We start from the raw sequence: 21,220 nt of genomic DNA, 5'->3' as shown, positions 1-21,220 counted from the left end.
AGATTGTAGTTGTTTCTTTGTGCACTGTAGAAAGTAGGACCACATTTTAGTTGACCTCCTGCTTCATGTATATTGCCAGCCCATATTTTGGGTGGTAATTGCTGGCTCTGAGTTTATAGCCATTGATTTTGTAGCAACAGGCTTTTTCTTGGTTTGTGGCATAGGTTTCCAGGAAGGCGAGGATGTGGATGGTGATAGGTTTCAGAGTGATAGCCATGTTAGTCTGTAATGACTCATCCACTCCCAGTCTTTATTCAAGCCTAATTTAATGGTGTCCAGTTTGCAAATTAATTCCAGTTCCTTGGAGTCTTGTTTTAAAGGTTTTTTGTTAAATAATTGTGACTTTTAGGTCTGTAATTGAGTGTCCAGGGAGATTGAAGTGTTCTCCGACTGATTTTTTTAATGTTACAATTCTTGACGTCTGATTTGTGTCCATTTATTCTTTAACGTTGAGACTGTCTGGTTTGGCCAATGTACATGGCAGAGAGGCATTGCTGGCACATGATGGCATATATCACATTGGTAGATATGCAGGTGAATGAGCCTCTGATTGATGTAATTAGGCTGATGTAATTAGGTCCTATGATGGTGTCCCCTGAATAGATATGTGGACAGAGTTGGCAACGGGCTTTGTTGCAAGGAGAGGTTCCTGGGTTAGTGTTTTTGTTGTGTGGTTGCTGGTGAGTATTTGCTTGAGGTTGGAGGCTGTCCATAAGCGAGGACTGGCCTGTCTCCCAAGATCTGTGAGAGTGAGGGATCGTCCTTCAAGATAGGTTGTAGATCATAGAATCATAGAATATCAGGGTTGGAAGGGACCCCAGAAGGTCATCTAGTCCAACCCCCTGCTCAAAGCAGGACCAAGTCCCAGTTAAATCATCCTAGCCAGGGCTTTGTCAAGCCTGACCTTAAAAACCTCTAAGGAAGGAGATTCTACCACCTCCCTAGGTAACGCATTCCAGTGTTTCACCACCCTCTTAGTGAAAAAGTTTTTCCTAATATCCAATCTAAACCTCCCCCATTGCAACTTGAGACCATTACTCCTCGTTCTGTCATCTGCTACCATTGAGAACAGTCTAGAGCCATCCTCTTTGAAACCCCCTTTCAGGTAGTTGAAAGCAGCTATCAAATCCCCCCTCATTCTTCTCTTCTGCAGACTAAACAATCCCAGCTCCCTCAGCCTCTCCTCGTAAGTCATGTGCTCCAGACCCCTAATCATTTTTGTTGCCCTTCGCTGTACTCTTTCCAATTTATCCACATCCTTCTTGTAGTGTGGGGCCCAAAACTGGACACAGTACTCCAGATGAGGCCTCACCAGTGTCGAATAGAGGGGAACGATCACGTCCCTCGATCTGCTCGCTATGCCCCTACTTATACATCCCAAAATGCCATTGGCCTTCTTGGCAACAAGGGCACACTGCTGACTCATATCCAGCTTCTCGTCCACTGTCACCCCTAGGTCCTTTTCCGCAGAACTGCTGCCGAGCCATTCGGTCCCTAGTCTGTAGCGGTGCATTGGATTCTTCCATCCTAAGTGCAGGACCCTGCACTTATCCTTATTGAACCTCATTAGATTTCTTTTGGCCCAATCTTCCAATTTGTCTAGGTCCTTCTGTATCCTATCCCTCCCCTCCAGCGTATCTACCACTCCTCCCAGTTTAGTATCATCCGCAAATTTGCTGAGAGTGCAATCCACACCATCCTCCAGATCATTTATGAAGATATTGAACAAAACGGGCCCCAGGACCGACCCCTGGGGCACTCCACTTGACACCGGCTGCCAACTAGACATGGAGCCATTGATCACTACCCGTTGAGCCCGACAATCTAGCCAGCTTTCTACCCACCTTATAGTGCATTCATCCAGCCCATACTTCCTTAACTTGCTGACAAGAATGCTGTGGGAGACCGTGTCAAAAGCTTTGCTAAAGTCAAGAAACAATACATCCACTGCTTTCCCTTCATCCACAGAACCAGTAATCTCATCATAAAAGGCGATTAGATTAGTCAGGCATGACCTTCCCTTGGTGAATCCATGCTGACTGTTCCTGATCACTTTCCTCTCCTCTAAGTGCTTCAGGATTGATTCTTTGAGGACCTGCTCCATGATTTTTCCAGGGACTGAGGTGAGGCTGACTGGCCTGTAGTTCCCAGGATCCTCCTTCTTCCCTTTTTTAAAGATGGGCACTACATTAGCCTTTTTCCAGTCATCCGGGACTTCCCCCGTTCGCCACGAGTTTTCAAAGATAATGGCCAAGGGCTCTGCAATCACAGCCGCCAATTCCCTCAGCACTCTCGGATGCAATTCGTCCGGCCCCATGGACTTGTGCACGTCCAGCTTTTCTAAATAGTCCCTAACCACCTCTATCTCTACAGAGGGCTGGCCATCTCTTCCCCATTTTGTGATGCCCAGCACCGCAGTCTGGGAGCTGACCTTGTTAGTGAAAACAGAGGCAAAAAAAGCATTGAGTACATTAGCTTTTTCCACATCCTCTGTCACTAGCTTGCCTCCCTCATTCAGTAAGGGGCCCACACTTTCCTTGGCTTTCTTCTTGTTGCCAACATACCTGAAGAAACCCTTCTTGTTACTCTTGACATCTCTTGCTATCCTCTCTTGAGATCCTTGATGATGCGTTGAAGAGGTTTTAGCTGGGGGCTGAAGGAGACGGCTAGTGGCGTTCTGTTATTTCTTTGTTGGGCCTGTCCTGCAGTAGTTGACTTCTGGGTACTCTTCTGGCTCTGTCAATCTGTTCTTCACTTCAGCAGGTGAGTATTGTAGTTGTGAGAACTCTCGATAGAGATCTTATAGGTGTTTGTCTCTATCTGAGGGGTTGGAGCAAATGCGGTTGTATCTTAGAGCTTGGCTATAGACAATGGATCATGTGGTGTGGTCTGGATGAAAGCTGAAGGCATGTACGTAAGTATAGCGATCAGTAGGTTTTCGGTATAGGGTGGTGGTTATGTGACCATCGCTTATTAGCACTGTAGCAGTGACTGGTCCAGGCTGAGGTTGATGGTGGGATGGGAAATTGTTGAAATCCTGGTGGAATGCGTCAAGGGCTTCTTTTCCATGGGTCTAGGTGATGAAGATGTCATCAGTGTAGCACAAGTAGAGTAGGAGTGTTAGGGGACGAGAGCTGAGGAAGCGTTGTTCTAAGTCAGCCATAAAAATGTTGGCATACTGTGGGGCCATGCGGGTATCTGTGGATGGTGATCATCTTCAGCATTTTCTCCTGGTAGTCACACTTGGATCATGGGAGGCCTTCAACATTCAATTGGCAGATCTTTACCCCAGGTCCAGTCTGCCTAGTAAGTTGCCTGAAAAGTCTTATTTTTTTGCTCTTTTGACTGGGAGGTTGACAGTTAACATTTGGTCACTGACATTGATGACATTAGTGATGGTTTCCCATTTGATCACTTTCATGCGGTCCACCTTGTTATCTACCACCTTCTATATTTAAAACACTTTGGTGCTGAGTTGTCCCATCCTGCAGGTTTAAAAATGTTTAATATCTAGTTAATCTACTCTTTAGTTACTGTTCAAATTTTAAAATTCCTTGTTATCCTTACCTACTGACCTTGGATTTTTTCATTGGTTTTAGCATTTCATAGCTCTATATAGCATTTCATGGTTCTGAATTTCATAGCTGCTGATGTATTGTCACTGCTGTCAACCTCAACTATCTGCAGCAAGTGTTTATCCAGGACCAGCAGGACCTAAAGAAGTTGGCTTCTTTGGCTAGCTCCTCTGCTAGTTAACCCAGCAGGAAACCTCTAATCATCTGATCTTCACTGGGAAAGCCCTGGGAGGTCATTGATCAGTCATCCACCCACAGAAGGACTCTAGTGCAGAGAACTGGGAGGATTATTTCTACTACACTTTTTAGTTTCTTTTCTTTATTCCATAACCAATAGCTTGATATCAAAAGGATAGAGGTTGGAGATTTGTGGTTGGCTAAGTGACATCCCCAAAGACAAATCCTAAAAAACAAGAATTACCAAGTTGTGGGTCACCTCTTAACCATACCCTAATGCCCACCCAACATACTTCCAATGGCAAAGATGCACTGCATAGTTGCAATGAACTTTCTTCTACCTCCGGCTGGTAAGGACATGCCTTTCCCACAATATATTAGTCTCCCTCACAGTATAATGCAGAACCTTAATTACAATGCCATGCTTTCTAACAGTCACATAACACATTCACTTCTGCAAATGTGAATGTGCAAATGTTTGCTGATGTCTTTGACCTTGTGTGTGTATATTCCATACCTCTACAATAATTACTGCTGTAAAAAGCAGTAACAGAGGCAGTGGCCCTGGAACTTGAGGTAGAGTGGTCCAGGATGGAATTCACTGTATTTCTTTGTTTGTTCTGTTGACCTAAAATAAATACAATTCCACAATGTGGAAATATGTGCCATTTTCTGGAAGTTGCACTTGACCGGGAGCGGAAGAGGGAATCAAAAAGTAGGTCAGGGGTCTGTACTGAGTATTGAAATTCTCCCAAAATTGTGTATTTAAAGCATTGTACTTCAATAAATAGAGCAAATTACCCTGCTGTTTCCTGCATCATGTGAGAAGACAATAAATTAACAAGAAAAAAATAGGAAACCTAACCTCTGAATTCTATTTTAGCCACTACAACTCTCATCTCAGTGAATGACAACACCTATAAAAATGGTAACATTCAAATTTATTTCACCCTATGGTAATGTTACTTTTTAAACTCGGTCAACTTGGTTTTGTGAAAAACACTTCCTAGGGTGTTGATGAGCTACAGAATGTTTTTCTTAACGCATTTTGGGCACTACCAAAGTATAATTAATAATACAGGTTAATGTTAAAAGGGCCAATTGTAAGCCTTGTTGAAATCTTTATGGAGCAAGAGAGCAAATTTATGGCTATTAGTTGCTGTTTTTGGATTAACCTCTGGTTGACATGACAATCAGGGCTATGAAAAGGAAAGCAATGAATATTATATCCTTGCATTTGTAAATACTAAAGTTGTTAGCATAGTTTATTGAAGTTTTACAGTTCTCATAATGCATTATGAAGTCCAACATTATTTTGAAAGAAAAATATTTTTTTGATGCTGTGTACTTGGTTTACGTACCAATATATTTGAGTTCAAACTTCTGTTTTTGTTCAGATCTCACATAGTAAAATCATTTTATTTATCTAGTGCAGATTATGTTCCTAGCACTGTAAAAGACACAAAGACTATCCCTGCCCTGAGAAGCTTACAATCTAAAACACTTAGCATAGATAAAATGCAAAGTAAGACCCAAAGGAAGTATTGACTTAGAACACTACAAACATGTTAGTTGTTTTACTGTTTTAATAATGTTGGCTTTAAATTGATAAGAATGGCCATAGTGGGTCAGACCAATGGTCCATTTAGCCCAGTGTCCTGTCTTCCAACAGTGGCCAAAACCAGGTGCTTCAAAGGGAATGAACAGAACAGGGCAATTATCAAATGATCAGTCCCCAGTGATTCACTTCTAGCTTCTCGCAATCAGAGACTAGGGACACCCAGAATGTGAGGTTGTCTCCCTGACCATCTTGGCTAATAGCCATTGAAGGACCTCCATGAACTTATTTAATTCTTTTTTGAACCCAGTTATAGATTTGGCCTTCACAACATTCCTTGCAACGAGTTCCACAAGTTGACTGTGTGTCATGTGAATAAGTACTTCTTTTTGTTTGTTTTAAACCTGTTGCCTATTAATATCATTGAGTAACCCCTGGTTTTTGTGTTATGTGAAGAAGTAAATAACGTTTCCTTATTCACTTTCTTTACGCCATTCATGATTTTATAGACCTTTATCATATCCCCTACTTAGTCATCTCTTTTCCAAGCTGAAAAGTCCCAGTCTTTTTAATCTCTCCTCATATGGAAGCTGTTCTATTCACTTAATCATTTTTGTTGACCTTCTTTGTACCTTTTCCAATTCTAATCTTTCTTTTTGTGATGGGGTGATCAGAATTACACACAGTATTCATGGTGTGGGTGTACCATAGATTTGTATAGTGGCATTATATTTACTGTCTTATTATCTGTCCTTTTCCTAATTGCTGTTAACATTGTTAGCTTTTTTGACTGCTGTTGCACATTGAGCGGATGTTTTCAGAGAACTATCCACAATGATGCCAAGATCTGTTTCTTGAGTGGTAACAGCTAATTTAGATCCTGTCATTTTGTATGTATAGTTGGTATGATGTTGTCCAATGTGCTTTACTTTGCATTTATCAACATTGAATTTCATCTGCCATTTTGTTGCCTAGTCACCCAGTTTAGTGAGATCCATTTGTAACTCTTCATAGTCAGCTTTGAACTTAACTATCTTGAGTAATTTCTCTTAGTGTTGGTAGGCCAGCTTGGGGCCTTCAGTTGTAAATTCCTGGAATTTATTTGTGGGTTGTTTTTTTTGTGTCTTGTACAGTGCTTAAACTATATCAAATCCCAGCTGTGGTAGTAATTGTTCCTTGTCAGTTGGAATGATAGATACTTAAGTCACTTCTGAGAACTGTATATAACTACATATCTTTCCAACATGGTAGAATTATCTGCCATGTCACTTTAATAGGTCCTCCTTCCTATAGTGCTACATTTCACACAACTTGAATACTGATTTAATTCAAATTAGCGTAAATACAATGACATTCCTTTTTTTTTTTTTTTTTACTTTTAATCTAAAGGTCTACTCCCTAAATACAGGAAAATGGCATAAATTTACATGTACTGGAAGACCAATTGTGAGGTACTGAATTTTACAAAGTAGAAAATAAGTAAACAAACAAAATTGGCGGGGGGAGAGGAAGTGTATCACAATATGGACACTTAGAATTTAGTTTAAATTATTTATACTGTTTCTTGGTATGCTAATAAATGCACTACAGTACATTTTGTAAGGCTTGTGAGATCTTAGTATAAAATTCCTCACTACAGTGTCCTAGTAAATCTTGTTGGAGCAATGGGGAGAGACTAACAACTTTTTGTGCCAAGTGCATATTAGCCAGCTTTTAATGGGGCTTTGTGGAGACTTTTTTTCTGCTTTTGGCACAACTCTCAGGATTTACAGTATTCCTTTATGTCCAGCTCTGTACCTGACCAGTAAAAATTCTTCTGAAGCTGTTCAAATGTCCTTTCTACTCCTAGATGTGCATCAAATGGAAAGTCCTGGCCTAAATATAGTAATGCTGACCTGTGCTTTTTGAGCATTATCAGTTGTTTTTAGTTTTGTTTTTAGTGCTCCTGTGACCCTTGTTCTTTCACACTGGGGAGAGGAGCTGATATCCCCTCCCTGGCAATGTTTCCCACTCTGCAGTGCAGACAAAGTGTCTTTCCCTGTTCCTTCTGTCTCTTCCTCCCCTGAGTCCAGCAAAGGGGCTTCTGTGGGACACGTTTTCCCACTGCAGGTTACCACATTAGTAACTTTAGATACAGATATAATCATTTCCAACCAAAATGTCTGCAGGGATACCATCCCAAATTCCCACTTTCAGATCATATTTTGCTCCCCTCCTACTCCAGTTGTATGTGGGCTAAGGGTGCTGTGACATGTAACATGGGGAAATAGACATGTTAAGTATCCTCACACCTTCTTGTCAACTGTCTGAAATGAGCCATCTTGATTATCACTACAAAAGTTATTTTTCTCCTGCAGATAATAGCTCATCTTAATTAATTAGCCTTAGAGTTGGTACGGCAACTTCCACCTTTTCATGTTCTCTGTATGTATATATATCTTCTTACTATATGTTCCATTCTGTGCATCTGATGAAGTGGGCTATAGCCCACAAAAGCTTATGCTCAAATACATTTGTTAGTCTCTAAGGTGCCACAAGTACTCCTGTTCTTTTTGCGGATACAGACTAACGCGTCTGCTACTCTGAAACCTGTCACTGTGCAAGGCACTGAATTTAATTGTATTGGTTCAGCTCTCTTGATTGCTCCAATTCTTGAACTGGAATTAATCACTGATTTCAAAGGTATGCACTGCATGAGCCAGGGTAGCTTATTTTGAGATTTACCTGTTATGTGACTGTGCATTCCAAATCCTATTTTTATATCTGGAATAAGAAATTTTCTCATAGTTAAATTAATAGGAAGAAAGTTAAAGACTTGAAACTGCAAGGTGAGTAGTGCTTTGGCTCCATTTTGCTGGCGCAGATGCAGAGTGATGAGCACCTTGCAGAATCAAGCTCTAGATGCATGATGAACTGGGCAAGAACAGGCATGCAGTGAGACCAGATATATTCATGAAGAGCACAGCACATTTGAATTTAAATTCATGAACATTATAAAAGCTATATAGTGATTGTAAAACATTTATGTATTTATTGGCTCCTGTTCAGGGGAAGAGTTTTAAATGGAGAGATGTCAAAATCACAATATATTTTTTAAAAAAAAGGACATGTATGCATACACACCACTATATGTACGACTTTATAACAGAGTTCTCAATGTCCATGACTAGTCATGTGTTCATATCTCATGGCAATCCTAAGAACCAGAGAAACTTTCAGTTGAGACTTCACATCTTAAAAGGGGGAAAAAATGGGCCATGTGCAAGTGTTTTCCATTGCAGTGCAGAGCAAAACGGAATTGCTTGGCTCCGGGTTGACAGCCTTAAGGACACCTATGATACAGATAGGTTTCAGAGAGGCAGCTGTGTTAGTCTGTACTCGCAAAAAGAAAAGGAGTACTTGTAGCACCTTAGAGACTAACAAATTTGTTAGTCTCTAAGGTGCCACAAGTACTCCTTTTCTTTTTGCTAATACAGATAGGAAATTAAACTTGAAGACAGTTTGATGGAAGTCAAGGAAAACACATCAAAGGTGGCAATTGCAAAACAATATATCTGCTATGAAAGAGCTGTCAAGATACTGGAAAACCAGGGCTCGCTAAAAATGTGTAGAATCGCAGTACAACTGGTTAATATCAAAAGCAGCAATTCATTGGGACTCTCATTCCTAACAGATTTGTTGAATATCCCACTTTACATATGAAAGAATTATGGTATCATGGGCGAGAACAAGTAGGTAAATCAAAGCTAAAGAGAGAGACTCATCGTTTTAATGGTGAATCTTTGAGAAAAGTAGATAAGTTTTATTAGCAAGCAGAGATTGTAAGGACAAACTTCCATATCAAGGGAATTAGATCTTTGTTTCTGGATTAAAGCTCCATCAAAATATCTCCCAACATTTCAAGAGGCTAAAGTAGCCCAGGTTCTGCCCTGGGTGGTGGTGGGACAGGTGCTGCCCCAGTGGGTGGGTAGCACTGGGGAGGGGTCAGCTGCTGCCCCAGAGGTTGGGTGGCCCTGGGGGGGAGTTGCTGAGTGAACCTTCTTTGCACTCACCCCACCGCAGCATCTCCTGTCCTGCAGGGCTGGCAGGGGTTGGCTACTCGCTCTGGGCATTGTCACCTGGCCCTGGGGGCTGTTGAGATTTGGATAGGCATTCCTGATAGGGATGGCCAGAGAAAATTTGAGTGAGTGATGCTGTGACCCGATGCACCAGGTTGCAATGCCACCTGCAAAAATCTTTGTGCAACAGTTCTGCAAAGGAATTACTGATTATTTTAATAAAACAAAAAACAAACCCACCACTGGTGAAATGTAAATGTGCATATGGTACCGTAATTGTTAAGAATAATAATTAACAATATTTCTGTATTCAAAAGAATTTCCTATAATAAGAAATATTATTCAGTAAACAGAATGCCTAGTTAACACATTCTTACTATTTTCATCTGTTTCAGCTTCAGTATTGTACCGTACTTCACTTCAGCTGCTGTTTTATGGAAACACAATAAATATTGGCTTTGTTTTCTTTCTGTGCTTTCCATAATCCTGAAGGCTCATTTGAATACCAGAAATAGTTTTTGGGTTCTTAAAGTTTGGGGGTATTTATTGGACATCTGTCAGTGCAGAACCCCTAGTTCGTATAATTGGACTTTGCATGCTAGGATGGTAATTGCTAAATCAATTAGTTTAATCCAATCTCTTGACTCATTTATAAAACCAGAATAATCATAAGAGAAAATGGTTTCTTAATGCCAACAGCAAATATGAAACTTTTCAAAAAGAAAAGGAGTACTTGTGGCACCTTAGAGACTAACAAATTTATTAGAGCATAAGCTTTCGTGAGCTACAGCTCACTTCATCGAATGCATTTGGTGGGAAAAAAAAAAAAACATGCTTATGCTCTAATACATTTGTTAGTCTCTAAGGTGCCACAAGTACTCCTTTTCTTTTTGCGAATACAGACTAACATGGCTGCTACTCTGAAACCTATGAAACTTTTGTAATTGATACACAACACTAATTAAATATATTAAATCTTTATATACTAATGATCAATGTACCTTATGGCAGTGGTTCTCAAAGCCGGTCCGCCGCTTGTGCAGGGAAAGCCCCTGCTGAGCCGGACCGGTTTGTTTACCTGCCGTGTCTGCAGGTTCGACCAATCGTGGCTCCCACTGGCCGCGGTTCGCTGCTGCAGGCCAATGGGGGCTGCGGGAAGCGGCGCAGGCCAAGGGACATGCTGGCCGCCCTTCCCGCAGTCCCCATTTGCCTGGAGAGGCAAACCGCGGCCAGTGGGAGCCATGATTCGCCGAACCTGCGGACGCAGCAGGTAAACAAACCAGTCCAGCCAGCAGGGGCTTTCCCTGCACAAGCGGCGGACCGGCTTTGAGAACCACTGCCTTATGGCATCCAATTACTAAGTGAGAGTCTTACCTGAATATTCAGTGTAATAAATGAGTACTCTGATTTCATACCCACCAGTAGTTTCAGTCCATATGTTTTCTTTAAATTAGAAATAATACTGCCAGATCAATTTTTCATTGTACCAGTGACCAGTTTTGAGGGTGCTACTGCTGCAACAAGTGTTCGCTTTGAATGAAAAGGTGGGTATATAGTTTCCTTTGGCACCTGAGTCCTAAATAAGCACCCACCCGCTGGAAGTCTCAGGTTCCGCATCCAACAGTCACATGGCAGATATGTATCACTCCTTCAATCAGCATAAAAAGGAACAGCCACCATAGCAATATTTAAACATTAATGGTGTGAGGGAGGGAGAGAAATTTTCTCCTCGGCTCTTAAATTTTCTAAATTTCTGTTAGAATGATCTGACAGCTTCTGTTTGTTTTGTCTTGTTAAGTAGTAGTATTTATTATTTGTATTGTTGTAGTACCTACGACCCCTGGTGCTAAACACACACAACTGAAAGACAGTCCATTTCCCAAAGAACTTACTATCTAGGTATGCAGATTATTAAGTTTTCATTTCATATACTTTAAGTTAGGATGTATATGCAAAATAATCCTGAGGCTTGCCTGTAGATTTGTATCTTCTTAGGCCATTAAGATAAGCATGTGCATAAATCTTTGAAAGCCCTTAATTAGTATTTTATAAATTTATTAATCATTTTCATTTTAAAATTAGTGTTTAGAAAGAGCGATGAAGTTTGCATTTGAAGAGTTCCATCTTTGGTATCAGTTTGCATTGTCCCTAATGGCAGCAGGAAAAGTAAGTCTAATCTTTTCGTTTTATATAATTCTTTGTATTGATGGCTAGGAGTAATAAAACTTACATAGTGTTTTTCATCTTCAAAGAACTTTGAAAACATTAACTAATCCTCACAGAAGCTCTGTGGATAGTGTACCAGTGAATTTGTGGTCAGTGTGGTACAAGGCAAAAATAAATACAGTTCCTGCCTCAAGAATTTACAATCTAGACAGGACCAATATTAAATATTTGGACTTTTCTGCTATACACACTAACCTAAGCAGTAAAGTGAATGTAAGATGTATTATTTTGTTTAAGTTAGACTTTACTCTGGAGAAAAATGCAATAGAGTTTATTTTTTTAACTACCACTGTGATCAACAGGTGTTTGATTTTTAGCTCCAAGCTCATATATTCAAACTGATCTTGGAAGACAATCCAATAGACTTCTAAATGTATTTAGTTCGGGATCTCTGCTCACACCATTATTTGTCAAATATTCTTGTCCAGGATGCAAAATATGATGGACAAGTAAAAATTGAGTTGGAATATGGCAACCCTCATCTTTTGGATACATTTTTCTCTTCTTAATTATGAATTAGTATGGAGAACAAGCCATTTTTGTTACATATTATGAATAGTTAATGTCTCCTGCTTCCACCAAGCCCAGTCTGACTGTGCACATATATTTACTACTAAGAAAGATAATTTACTGAGAAAATTTTATTTATTTCAAGGAATGTTTTGTGGCTCCCCTACCTTGGGGCCTTTTTTCTTCTGCCTCATGCCTAGTTTATTTTAGATTGGCCTCTAAATTATGCTGGGGACAGTAGCGGAAGAAAAAAGGCTCAGGTAGCAATAAAGGGCTGATCTATACTAGCCCAGTTCAGAAAGGTCCCTTACGTGCTGTTATGCCAGCTGGGCATCACTGGAGTACAGCTTATTCTGGCTCTGTTCATTCCATCCCTTCACTAGTCATGCCTAAGGCTACGTTTTAGTCACGGGTATTTTTACTAAAAGTCATGGACAGGTCACGGGCAGTAAACAAAAATTTACGCCTGTGACCTGTCCATGACTTGTACTATATACCCCTAACTAAAATGGTGCCTTAGGGGTTCTGTAAGGGGTGGAGGTGGGGGTGGAGGGCAGGTGGCGGCACGTGACCTGGGGCCCCAGCTGGTATTGGGGAGGGGGCCTGGTGGGGCTGGCAGGCTCTGCGCAGCTCCTGAAGGCAGCCAGCATGTCTCTGCAGCCCCTAGGTGAAGGTGCGGCCAGGGGGGCTCCATGCGCTGCCCCTGCCCCAAGCACCCACTCTGCACCTCACATTGGTTGGGAACCGTGGCCAGTAGGAGCTGCGGGGGCAGTGCCTACACTCAGAGGCGGTGCGCCTCCGCCTAGGAACATGTTGCTGCTTCTGGGGAGCCCCCCCCAAGGTAAGCGCCACCCAGAGCCCTCACCTCCTCCTGCACCCCAACCCCCTGCCTCAGCCATGCCCCTATGCTGTGGGGGGGATCAGAAGTGGAGTGCTATAGACCAAAGGTGAGCCCTTAGCTCCCCTGGTAGGATAGTTTTCTAGCTCCACCAGGAGTGGTATGCAGGGCTGGCATTTGATCCAACATGATTGACTATACAGTGTATAAAGTCTTATATCTGATCTGTACAGATGCTTATGGCAGATTGTCAAAATAAAAATAAATTAATAATGGTTCCTTCAGCTAGTAAAACAGAAACTAGAAAAAGTAACATGGGGGTCTTGCAATTGTGAGATGTTGGGCTTGTGCTTTTAGAGTTTTTAGAGTGAAAAATATATATTTTATACAGTCTGCTCGAGCTGTGAAAGTCTTGAAGGAGTGTATACGTTTGAAACCAGATGATGCTACTATTCCACTCCTTGCCGCAAAGTTATGCATGGGATCTCTTCACTGGGTAAGTTTATATTAGCAGTCAGATCAGCAAGAACTGAGCATTTCAGAATGTGACAAATCCTTGGTTATGGACTTTGAAAATATGGTAGACACACTGACAGCACACAATAGAATATTGATTAAAATACAGCACAGAAATATTTTCTGTAGGATTGCAGCTGAACAGTACTGTTTATTAGTGTCTTTATATCTCCATGGTTTAAAAATATTCAAGAACAGTTATTGCCATTAAAGTCAACATTTAACAAAAGTTAGCACACTTTGATATCTGGTATTATAAGAAATAGCTAATATGTTTCAGACACTAAAGGGTGGTAACTGTTAAATTCTGACTTTTTAATAAATGACAACTACTTTAGCACAAAACTTTTTCACTTACATAGGAGCAGAATTTTTTGCATACAGATTTCAGAGATAGGTAATTATCTGTACAGCACATCATTTGCTTTAATGGTTATATGGTTCAGAGATTAGTCATTTATTTTAGCTTTAAGAGTAAATAATTAGAGGGAGGAGTTATGACAGCATTAAATTTTATTAATTATTCAGACATCCCAAGATCAGAAGATTTCCTCTTGATATGTAGTACATATACTGTGTGTGTATGTGTGTGTATATACATTGTTTCTCAAATGTGTTAAACTTTTGAAAAATATAAAAATTTTGAGTTTTGCAGATAGGAAGTGAATGAATACTATATCAATATACAAAGATCAAAAACAAAAATCATTTTAGTTTATTAGTTTAGAAAGAAAAATTGAACAATTTGTGAGTATAATAAAGCAGCATAAAAACCTGCTTTCATTATAGTCCTTAATACCCCGCAAAAAACAAACACACACAAGAATTTCGTAGTAACATTTCTGGTGATGTTAGGTTTTGGAAAAACTCACTTTTTGTTATACAACCTAAATTTGGGACCATATTTAACTTGAAAGTGTTATTTAATAGTAAAATATGTTATTAGATGCCCTTGAAATTGGTATCTCTCTACACAAGACATTGATTTAATAAAATGAATAATTTAGCATTCATTGTGGTTATTGTATGAGTTGCAAGGTGAGCCTATAGCTTCCAGAGGAAATGGTTGAGAGGAAGAGGTGCAATTTTTGTAATAATTGTAGTTATATTTAATTTGTTTTGAATGTACAGTACCACAGAGGCGGGGCAGTGCTTTATAAATATCGCTTTTGTTTAGTTCAAGCAGAAATGAGAAAATGGTGCAGTAGCAGGGATATGACTCGTTAAGTTGCTGAAAACATAGTATTACTTGATTGCTAATAGTGGTCCAAGTCCTGTAAATTGCCCTGTATGGGTAAATCCTGCATGGAGCAGCTTGCTGAATTAGGCATGTAGGTTTTAGTTTCATTTCTAGTAAATTCATGTTGTTTTTCTTAGCAGTTTATAGTCTAACTACTTGACAACGCAAAGCGTAAGAGAGGGAGTGGTGTATGAATGTGTAGACAGGCCTTGATCTTACAAGGAGCTCTGCATTAGCAAATCCAAATCAATGGGGGTGCGTGTGATGCAGAGATCTGTCTTGCGGGATCAGGGCCTTAGTTTCTGCATTTGTTTGTGGGCATGTTTCACAGAGCAATAAGTCAGCAGGAAAACATTCTTTTTCTTTTTTAATTGGAAAATGTGACTATAAGACAGTAAAGGTTGGCAGTTGGGATTCAGGGATAGGTATTGTATGTTTGTTTAACAGACTAAATTTCAAGTTCACTTGTATCCTTTCAGTGCTAGTTCCCATTTCACCATAGAAATGGGTGTCTCAGCTTTGTATAAGAGCTATATTCTTTGTTGTGAAGTTAACAGGAAAACTAACAGACGGAAAAGGGCAGGGGGTGCTTAAAGGAAGTGGTAATGATTGAGATTATTTGGTAAACTGACCTAATGTATATTGCTTCCATGGTCTGTACACTTCTTTCTAATTTTAGACTCACTGTAACACAGATTTTTGGCTTGCTTTATACTTACGGTTTTGTGTGTGGAGTTTTCAAAAGCAAAAATCTTACAAAGACTTATGTTCTTCTTTTGTCATATTTGCAGTTGGAAGAAGCGGAAAGATTTGCCAAAACAGTTGTTGATGTTGGTGACAAAACATCGGAGTTCAAAGCAAAAGGCTTTTTAGCACTGGGACTAACTTACAGCCTGCAAGCCACTGATGGTAAGAAAAGAATACACGCATAGGGTATGTCTACACTGCAGCTGGAGTGTGCTTCCCAGCATGGGTAGACAGATGTGCTAGCTTTGCTCGAGCTAGCAATCTAAAAATAACTGTGTAGCAAAATAGCAATAGCTCCGGCTAGCCACATGAGCACAAACCTGCCCAGACCCCCTTGGTATGCATTCAGACAGATGGCCAACGCTGCCACCTATGCTTCTTTGGCTACACTGCTAATTTTAGTGCACTAGCTCGAGCAAAGCTGGTGTGTGTCTGCCCATGTTGGGAAGCTCGCTCCCACCTGCAATTTAAACATACTCATAAAGTTAGAAAATACAGTCATATAATAGAAAAACCTCAAACACATCAGTCTCGAAAATGTGTTGTACGTTTTTTGTATCATTTTTGTCATAATAGTCTGTGAATGTATTAGTCTTTGTTCAGTAAGCATGTGCAAGCAAATCTTTGACTCTTAAATATCGCTGATTAAATATATCCTTTTTTAGCATCTTTGCGAGGGATGCAAGAGGTCCTGCAGAGAAAGGCTCTTCTTGCATTTCAGAGGTGAGTGGGTGTTAATCTTTTCATTTGATTCAGCTGAACATAGTGAAAAACCTTGTTATATGTGGTTTTAAAAAAAGATATATAATGAGGATTTTACCTCTGGGAGTCTGGTTTCATGGGTACAGAACGTATTGCATTAACATTCACTTCATCAGTTTCTGCCAGGCAAATCCAAACAGATTCCTAAAGATTTCCTCTTATTTCATTATTAAAGATATTTCTGGTGCCATCTATCAGAGAATATTGTTTGCCTAACAGCCTTTTAAAGAAATATTCTCTCTTTCTGATGTGCTAAAGGAGGAGGTATGGGGGAGGAAATAGTCTTAAGGTCACTGTTGAATCCAGTAAAAACATTTTTGTAGTGATTGTCACTGATCAAAGTGTACACCAAGATTTTTGCAATTGTGTATGCATAGTTTTTAGAGTTATATGTGATATAGTTTCTTTGTGCATTTGAATAAACTGGGAGGAGATTTGGAGAATGAAGTCCTCTGTAACTACAGAACAGTTACAGCGCAGGCAATGACAATGCAAATCACACATGCGCACATCCCCAAATCTTGACCTGGGGACAGAACTATTTGGAAGAGAAATGGGGGAACAAAAAGGGGTCAGTTTTTACATGAATCAAAGATTATAAATATAGAAAGAAGTTTAAATAGTAAAGTGCCACAGTGTCTACACTTGATTCTTGCTAATGTATGTACTCTTATATATGCACCCTTGCATTATATAAAAGACAAAATGCGTTTGCAGGGTTTTTTTCCTATTAAATGTGGGGGTCATTGACTTATACTTGAGTCACTTTTTACATGAATATGTAGGGTTTTGTTTAATATGGCAGCATTAGATTGGAGGGGAGTAGAGGAAAAATGGACATGTATGATACTATGATGGTATGACAGTTGTCATCTTGGCTGACATACTGGAAGTGAAACGTGGACCTTCAGAGCAAAAGCATGAACATCTATTGCTTGAGCTAAAGAGCCATGGCTCACTATCTGAGGGCTGTAACAGCTAATTTCCTGTGTGGATCAGCACATAGGGGGACCTGTAGCACTTATTTATCAGTGAGTTACAACAGTTGTTGCAGTCTGTAACTGTCTTGAGACTCTTTTAAGCCCTTAAAACATTGAGGATTCATAAATTCTGAAGCCTCAGGGTACCAATGTAATCATCTTGTCTGATCTGAATAACACAGGCCATAGACATTCTTCAGAATAATTTGTATGAACTAGAGCATATTTTTTAGGAAAACATCCAATTGGAAAAATTGTCAGTGAGGAAGACTCCACCGCTACCCTTTGTAAATAGTTCCAATGATTAATTATCCTCACTGTTAAAAATGTATCCCTTATTTGTAGTCTGAATTTGTCTAGCTTCAACTTGCAGCCACTGGGTCTTTGTCTGCTAGATTGAAGATCCCATTAGCAAATATTTATTGTTCTTCAAGCGATGGTCCCTGTTGTATTCCATAGAGGGTTACACATGCACACCATGTGCCCTGAGTCAAAGAATTTGAAAGTAGTATCCTTTGACCTGCGTATGCTCCCTGACTCACCTTGGATGGTGGGGCAGGCTGACTGTGTCTACAGTTTCTTCTCACCGGTTCATGGTAAGAGTCGGAACCTTCAGTGTCCTTCTCTCTGATGCACTTCTAACAATATAGCAGTAGATAATTTTAGCAGTTTTAACTGTAGTTTTATTTCCTGTTTTTAGTAACAGTTAGTTTAGAGTAGACTTCAGGGATTTTCCCCATTCGTGCACCCCATAGTACCATGCAAGTACCGGGCTATGCCCAGAACTCCAAGCTTCAAATTCTGCAGCTCTTGCCATGATCCATCTCAGTCAGTGACAACCACCAATGCTGCCTCTGCTGCCTAGAAGAAGCTCACGTTGCGGCTGGGTACAGTATTTGCCATGCCTTCCCCAGCTGCAACCGAGAATGCTGAGCACTTTGTCTCTGGAAGTATCTCGTGCAGATGACTGAGAGACTGCATTCAGACCATGCTGGAGAACCCCTAGTGTATATCGGCCTGATTCAACAAGGAGTGCGCCTCTTGCTGCTTCATCTGATCCTGGTGCCAGCGGAACCACTCCCACAGACCCCATGATGGGGCCAAGTTGGAAGATTAGGAATTACTATAATCATGGGACTGAGTTTTCCTTCCAGTCCAAGAATCTGGATGTTCCTTCCACCAGCTGAGTCCAAGGGCACAGAGCACATTCCAGGTCCCACAGGCATGGGAAGAAGACCCATAAACAGTGGGATCCAGCGGTTCCAGGTGATGAACCCTTTCCCATACCAGAAAAGACCTCAGCGCTGGTACTAACAACTGGGAAAAAGTGTGTGTCCCTCAGAACATGGAGATCTGGATCCACAGTTACATCCAAGATGTTTTCGTCTTGCCGGATCCAGAGTCTTCTCCATCAGGTCCCTCCACTTCCAGAGAAATCATATTCCCACCATGGGATGTGCCTGTGGTATGGGGTCTGTCACCCTCCTCGCATGTGCTATACACCATTCCATTGGCTCCAGCGTTACCACCTTTAGAACCAGAGTCTGTTTTTTCCTCTTCCAATGATTCGGAACTGGGAGAAGAACCGCCTCTACCATACCGCTCTTATGCACTATCATGGAGACCAGCACACTTTTGGGAACAACTACCTTCTTATCCTCCCCAGAACTACTGGGGACCCCTGCAAGCTCTTGTTGATCTGGCTTATTGGCCATATTGGGGGCCCTGAGCGCATTATCCTTCTTCAGACCCCACCCAGTCTGCAAGAGAGTTGCTGTCAAGCAGGCCCATGGATCCAACAGCAAAGGAAGAATTTTATACCCTGGTCATAGTGGTTCCGCCAGAGCTGGCTAGATTCCCATCCTCCAAGCCTCCAGATGAGGTTTTGATGGCATCATACCCTTCCCCACCAGATAACTTCAGATGATTCCAGTAGCTTTTACAGAGAGTTATGGGGGAACTTCAAATCCTATTGGAAGAGTTCAAGACTCCCAGGATAAGGTTCTGGACATTCTTCACATGTCGGGACCAGTGAGAATAGCACTGCAAATCAATGAAGCCATTCTGGAGCCAGCCAGGACAGTGTGGCACAGCCCTGCCACATGTATGGGCAGCCCTAAAGGAGCAGAGAGACACTACTGTATCCTGGCCAAAGAATTAGAATTTCTCTTCTCCCATCCAACTCCTAACTCATTGGTAGTTCAGGCTGCTGCAGAGAGGGCTAAGCACCGACATCCTTGATCTACACCTGCAGACAAGAAAGGGAAGCAGCTAGATATTTTGGGGAGGAAAGTCTTTTCTTACGATTATCAAGCATTATTGGCCAAGTATGATTTCCTGAATTACACTAAATAAGAAGATTTTGCTAAGACCCTCCCACAAAAAGATCATGTCAGTTTTCACGCCCCCATCAAGGAAGGGAAACTCGTAAGCAGAACTGACCTTCAGTCTGCAATAGATGCAGCTGATACCTCTTCTAGAGCCATGGCTACAGCTATTGTGATATGTAGGGAGTCCTGGTTTCATGCTTTTGGATTTTCCCCTTAGGGAGGTCCAGAACACCATTGAGGACTTCCCTTTTGACGAATCCCATCTCTTCAACCAGAAGACAATGAGTCGTTGCATATACTGAAAGACCCCAGGCCTGTCCTTTGCTTGTTGGGCATCTACATTCCTGCCTTGAAATGAAAGTTCCACCGTCCGTCATCCACCCAATGGTACAGGTCTTCTCAGTTCTATCATCAGAGACCTTATGAACCCCCACCTAATTGACAAAAGATTCAGAGATCTTACTTCCCTGGCCCCTCCTCCATCCCCATCCCCCCCAGGTTTCAGTGTCTCAGACCCAACTGCAAGCCAAGAGGTATTTTTGATGCAAGCCTGAGAGCCACCAACCACTCAGCCTAATGCTTTTCCATGCCTGGAGTGCAATAACAATGGACAAATGGGGGCTGAATGTCATCCATCATGGCTATATGATGGAGTTTGTAACACTACCTCCTCCAAAACCCCATTCCCCTTCGGGGACCACTTTCACAACAATATCCTCACCCAAAAAGTAAACACTTTATTACAATGGGGAACGATAGAACGCGTTCCTCTAGAATATCAAGGAACAGAGTTCTACTCAACTTAATTCATGAAAAAGGGGGTTGGAGAACAATTCTTGATCTCTGCCACCCCAGTTGCTTCATCTGCAAACTTAAGTTACGTTGGCAGTGATAATTCCGTCCTTAGAGAATGGCTTGTGGTTCAAAGCTCTCGTTATGAGTGAAACTCACTTTCCACATTGATATTAACGCACCCACAGACATTTTCTCAGATTTACAGTCGGCGCCAACCATTTCCAATACAGCGTACTTCGCTTTGGGATAGCGTTATGGTCTACTTGTTTTTTCCATACCTCAACGTCTGGCTCCTAGCTATCAGGTTCTGACAGGAAATCCATGCCTGGGCTTTTGTGTTACTCATTTCCCTGTCAACATCAACACTGGGAAGTCAATCCTCAACCCCATGCAATCACTGGACTTAATCGGCGATACCATAAACTCAATCCTGGCATGAGCATACCTTCCCACTGACAAGTTTCAGAAAATAAATGTCGTCATAGCTCACATCACAAATAATCGTTCTGTACCAGCCAGGGCTTATCTGTTGCATCTTGGCCACATAGCTTCATGCACCTATGTGAGACTTTATGAGACTTCACCTCCACGACCTTCAGACATAGTCCATCCGTGTACTCACTATTCCATCATTCTGTTGACCTCATACTGACAGTCCTGGCCATGGTACTGTCTGCCCTCCTATGGTGGACAAACCCACATCACATACATGTGCGAGTCCCCTTTCTTCCCTCCTCCCCAGACAAAACTATCTTCACTGAAGCATCCCTGTTGGGCTTGGGAGCCCATATAGACGACCATAAGACACAAGGGTTGTGGATACCTCGAGAATCCAGGATGCACATCCATATCCTGGAACTCCAAGCAGTAAGGAAAACATGTGAATACTTTATTTTGCTCATTCTCTC

At 41.3% G+C, this 21,220-nt stretch overlaps 1 protein-coding gene across 8 annotated transcripts in view; it reads left to right on the top strand.

The window, feature by feature from the left end:
- The window catches only part of TTC7B (tetratricopeptide repeat domain 7B), a 343,610-nt gene that overhangs the window by 159,452 nt on the left and 162,938 nt on the right, over positions 1–21,220 (top strand). For all 8 annotated transcript variants that reach the window (XM_038406917.2, XM_038406919.2, XM_043517821.1 and 5 more), the window contains 4 exons: positions 11,451–11,534; positions 13,334–13,438; positions 15,490–15,607; positions 16,111–16,168. In XM_038406917.2, the coding sequence (XP_038262845.1) occupies positions 11,451–11,534; positions 13,334–13,438; positions 15,490–15,607; positions 16,111–16,168 (365 nt within the window). The remainder of the gene's footprint in view (positions 1–11,450; positions 11,535–13,333; positions 13,439–15,489; positions 15,608–16,110; positions 16,169–21,220) is intronic.

Source organism: Dermochelys coriacea, chromosome 6 (assembly GCF_009764565.3).
Source record: "Dermochelys coriacea isolate rDerCor1 chromosome 6, rDerCor1.pri.v4, whole genome shotgun sequence".
NCBI lineage: Eukaryota > Metazoa > Chordata > Testudines > Dermochelyidae > Dermochelys > Dermochelys coriacea.
The sequence above is the reverse complement of the archived record's forward strand: the minus strand, read 5'-3'. Positions and strand labels throughout refer to the sequence as shown.